At 30.7% G+C, this 5,383-nt stretch overlaps 1 protein-coding gene across 1 annotated transcript; it reads right to left on the bottom strand.

Annotated features, from left to right (window-relative positions):
• Positions 1-995: 995 nt before the first annotated feature.
• LOC108821295 (uncharacterized) lies at positions 996-2,206 on the bottom strand. The gene has a single exon (XM_018594342.2). The coding sequence runs from the start codon at positions 2,127-2,129 to the stop codon at positions 1,086-1,088; it is 1,044 nt and encodes a 347-aa protein (XP_018449844.1). The 5' UTR covers positions 2,130-2,206; the 3' UTR covers positions 996-1,085.
• Positions 2,207-5,383: the final 3,177 nt, after the last annotated feature.

Below are 5,383 nucleotides of genomic sequence, written 5' to 3'. Positions count from 1 at the left end.
TCTAGGGTTTAGGGTATATGGTTTGGGCGTAGGGCTTGGGTTTAGGGTATATGATTTTGGTTTAAGGTATAGTTTGGGTTTAGGGTTACGGTTTGGATTTAGGGTTAATTTACGGTATTAACGTTATTAAAATTGATATTATTTTATTTGGAAAGTTTTTTTTGGTTTTTAGAAAATGTATTTAATAATTTTTGTTCATAATCTATGTGGCGTTTTGATTGGATATTAAAAGTGTAGTGAATTGAAAGAGTTCACCCCAAAGATGAACCTAAGTATTGTTCTTATTTTTTGGCCTTATTTTACTTATTTCCAGTTTATAGATTACACTATCTTGCTCTATCTTGTGTGGTTTGATCTATATTTGTTAAGTTCTTAGCTTTATTCATGGTTTGTGAGGACTTGTAATTTGTCCGCTGGCTTTAGCTTTTAAGAAATGTATTTTTAGGCGTTCTTTTGTCGTTGTCTTTGGTTTTCATCTTTATGTAATCTTTAGTTTATCATCAACGAAATTTCAAGAGGAAAAAAGATTATACTAACCAAGACGAGTTAGTTCTAGTAGTAAAGGGATTGGAAGTGTAATTATCGCCACTCATATTTGATTTGCACTGGTAGAAATGTTTAACGCCATAAATGATATTCGTACCGGCTTGTCTAGGAACTGGGAAATTATTTGGACTGAATACCCGGATACCTCCTTAGACTTGTAAGTAACTTACAATTCCGTTTTTGAATAACTGTCATTTTGACATTTTCAAACAAATTAAGAAAGTGACGAAAATATATAAAAATTGTTATTAATTGCACCTCTCTGTCTAATAGTATTTAAGATAAATAAAATTATTTATAAAATCAATGTAGTTTACAATTAATTTTCAACTGAAAATAAGTATAATTTGCATTGGAATTATAAAATTACAATTTTTGTATAACAAAAAAAAAATGTTAAAATGATACTTTTATAAGAAAAAAAGAGTAACTAAATATTTTGTCCCATAACTCCCAACAACATATATATTTAAATAAAACCTTTTTACAAGAAAAAAAAAGAAAAAAAAGAGAAACTAAACGTAAGTAAATCAAACGAATTAATTAGGAACACACTCATGTTCCATTGAACCAGGCAAAGTCCTTGTAGCAGAAGCAACAAAAACCCTAGAATGTCCCACCATTGTCACTACTCTCAGTACTTCTTCTTCATAAGCTTTTCTCTCCATTTCTTCCCTTTTTGCCCTTCTTCTCCGTTTCTTCGCCGTCACAACTGCTGCCGCCACCACAAACCCTAAAAGCACCACCCCCACCGTCACAGATCCAACAAGCCCTCCAACAACCGATCTCCACCGTCCGATCTTCTCTTTCATTTCATTTTCTCCTACACCGTCCGATTTGGACGAATCCTGATCATCCGCCACCATCAAACCAAAATGTCCGTTAGTTTTAATGGCGCAGACATACGGCTTTACTTCTCCAGCGAACGTTACTTTACCGTCTAGGCCAAAGGTCGCACACATTGGCTTATTCAAGAACGTTCTCTCTACCAACGATGGTCCAGAAATGTTTCCGAAATCAACGGTGGATGGATCTGTAGCATCGTCTAGGAGAAAACTTACCTGATAAGAGCTGCTCAAATTATTACCCAAAACAACATTGTTTAAGGCATTATAAGCTAAGAGCCCTAGAACCGGGGAGACAAGTTTATAACCCGAGAGATCATAGTTCTTGTAATAGATATCAGACCAGTTTGATCCCAGGATTTGTCTCACGACCACAAGACGTTCACCACACGGTTCAAGAACCGCTCCAATGCCGATATGAAATTCTTGGAGTTGAGCTCCATATCGCCGGAGACTCCCACACCGGAACCTAACAGCGTCGAGATTTATGCCGGAGTAGTTAGATGGGAGATGAATATGCCGAACAACACCGGTCTTGATTGAGTAATGTTGGTTCTTGAAAGAGTTTAGAGTGTAATCTCTTAGGAGAAGATCGAGAAGCCTTGAAGATTCCTTGAAAGGTTCTTGCGTAGTTCTATTAGTGAAGGGCGAGCCATTTAGATGGGAAGGAAAGAATAAGATGAATAATATGATTATTTTTAGTGGAAGAGAGGGAAAATAGAATGTTGCTGTTGCCATTTTCGATCTAGGTTGAGTTAGTGTTCTCGTGTGTTGTTGTTGAGAGAAAATGAGAAGAAGATGTGAAGGGGAAGCAATTAATTTAGTTGATCATGATATATGAAAGTTTTCTTTAGCTCGATGAAGGCTTTAGATTGAAGAAAAGGTTTGCTTTTGTATGCATAGATATCTTTATGTATATATGTATACTAGATGATAACCCGCGCCTTGCGCGGGGTGAACTTTTTTTTAAATATGTTGTATCTAAATAAATAATACATTTTTTGTTATCAATAATTTTTTTTTACGATTGATTAGGGATGACATGCGGGTAGGTATCATTTGGTTTGGTTAGGTTCGGTTTGGATCTTTGCAAATTTAGTTCGAATCTTTATATGTTCGGTTTGGTTTTAGATTCAGATAACCCATTTAATTTTTTAAAAACTTAAAGTTCATATATACTTTAAATTTCTCAAAACATAAAAATAAAATAATATATTACATATAAATTTGAATAATGTATACCAAAATACTTAAACTTAACATAAAAATTGGTTTAACTTAAATATTTGGATAGAAAATGAATAGATATTTTCAGTATTTTGGTATTTTGAGTAATGTTTAGTTATTTTAAATATTTAAGTTTTACTATTTTTATATATTTCTAAATATTTTGGACAATTTAAAAACATCTTAAGTATTTTGCTTATTTCTTTGAGATATTAATTTTTTAAATAATATATTTAAGTATATAAATTTGATTCGAATATACTCGGATACCCAAAATATTTTGGTCCGAATCAGGTTCGGTTCTGGTTTTTAGATACCAAAATTTTAAACATGTTCAGATATCTAACCAAATTGATTAAAGTTCTATACTATTTTGTAGATTGGATTTGGTTCGGTTATTTGGATTCGGATTTTTTTCCCAACCATGTATTTTTTATTGTAACCAAATTTTAAATGAAAGTGACGATGGTTCATACTGATTTTGGGTATGCAACAATTTTTAAACCAAAACACTTTCTTTTATGTACGTGATTTATTTAGTTAATAGGCTGAATTGAAAAAAAGTTATCATTGATCATAAAATTTTCAATGTGAGGCTTGTACCATTTTTAGTAATTTATAATCGTTTTAAAAAATTCGAAATACAACATATAAGAAAAAATATAATTTTTTTTATTATATGCTTAATGTGATTGTTTAATTTATTTTAACAAATAAAATTAAACGAAAAGTATAGAGGATAAAAAATATTATCAAATCTTTATTATTCATAATCATTAATGGTGATATATATGTCAATCATATTAGGAAGTTCCGTAGCTTTTATTTAAGGAAACAATAGAGAATATTCTTTTGTATATTAATAATTGATTTAATAGTTATTTAATAAAAACTATAATATATGTGTAGATGGACCAACTTATTTCTCTAACAATCCTTAGAATAATTCTCATAATGACACGTGGCTACCAAACAATGTTGCAATGTTCTAGGGTTAATATATAGGAGATGTTCGTATGCTAATAATAGTATGATTTTTGGATATTAAAGGCAGCGTGATCAGATTGTTTTGAGTAAAGTGTACGTCTACATATTAAATAGATAAATCGTTTTTGAAGAAAAAACACGAACCAACTTCGTTTTTGATAAGTTTCCTTGGCTTTCGACTTAAATCAATCGGTAATTAGTGGATTGGCTCAAGTCTCTTATATATTACTAATGTCAATTTCATATTTCCGATGTGGAATTTTCTCTCCAATACCCTCCCTCGAGATAATAGTGCCTATAACCATTAATCTCGCAGAATTCATCATATCCCTCCGAGATAATGCAAATTTATAGCTATCTCGAAAAACTGAGCCTTCTCATGGCCATCAGCTAATGGGATGATCGGACCACTGTCCGGACCGGATTAATAGGTCAGGATATTGGGTCGGCTCTGATACCATGCTAAGTTCTTGGACCTCCAACTCAAAATCAATTGACAATTATTGGAGTGGTCCAAATCCCTTATATATTACTAATGTCCCTTTCATATTTTGATGTAGGATTTTCTCTCCAATAGTTTTTGAATTGTACATATTGATTTTTTGGGTGAGTAAACATTCGTTAAAGTATCCGTTTTGATTCGATGAGAAAAATATTCGTAAATTTTGATTCGATTCGTTATCCGTTTTTATTTGAACCAAAAAATCCGGATATCCGTAATTCGTACAAACACCAATATTTCTAAGAAAAAATATCTGATCCGTTATTATGCATATATACCTATTTTTAAAGAATTATATGTAATATATAATATTATATATTTTATATAAGTTTTGCAGTATTTTTATTTACTAAATTTACTATATTAGTTATTATAATTTTAAAAAGTAAATAAACTTTTATTTTTCTAATAAAATATTATTATTTTATATTATTTAGGAGTTTTAGTTATTTTAAATATTTATTTATTTTTACGGATCGAATCAGATATTCGGTAAAAAAAATAAAAATTTCCAGATATCCAGAACACCAAATATCCGGATAACAGCAGATCGGATCAGATCAGATAATTAATTATTCAGACAAAAAAATATGATCGTGAATACCTCTATAAACCCAGATATTCGATTTGTTCCCATTCCTAGCAGTACGATTAAGTAGTCTTTTTGCAAAAAAAATATTTTTTTTTACAAAATTATCTGAATAACTCAAACAGTTCTGAATTAAGTAAATTCATTGCAGAACTTTTTCTCAGTCCCTAAACATTTAGATAAATTAGGGATTCTTTCTAAACATATTTTAAAAACTGAGGCAATATTCTGATACTTGAATGGCATGCTAAAATTGTTACACTTTTTTTTTTAATAAAATGTTAAATTAAATTCAAAAGAAAATGTACTTTTTTACGGCAGAGGTTACTTTGTTTATGACTTTCTTAACAACATAGGAATTAAAACTTTAAGTTCCCATGGATGCAAATCGTTAGCGGGTAAGTGTTACATGCGACATATATGTAAATAGTTTTCCTGTTAACTGCTTAAATTAAAGTTATCAACTTTACTGCTAAGCTAATTGCGACACAATTTAACTTTTAGTTATATGTCTACAACTGCTAAGCTAATTGCGACACAATTTAACTTTTAGTTATATGTTTATAACCAAGCTACAAACCCGCTAAGTTATTTGGTTCTATAGTCAAACAAGTGAACGCCTAAACAATTCGTTATCAAGTATCGACACCAGTTAACTGTTCAACCTACCGATATTAGCCGCTAAAT

The sequence above is a fragment of the Raphanus sativus genome, chromosome 4 (genome assembly GCF_000801105.2).
Source record: "Raphanus sativus cultivar WK10039 chromosome 4, ASM80110v3, whole genome shotgun sequence".
In the NCBI taxonomy this organism is placed as follows: Eukaryota; Viridiplantae; Streptophyta; class Magnoliopsida; order Brassicales; family Brassicaceae; genus Raphanus; species Raphanus sativus.
The sequence above is the reverse complement of the archived record's forward strand: the minus strand, read 5'-3'. Positions and strand labels throughout refer to the sequence as shown.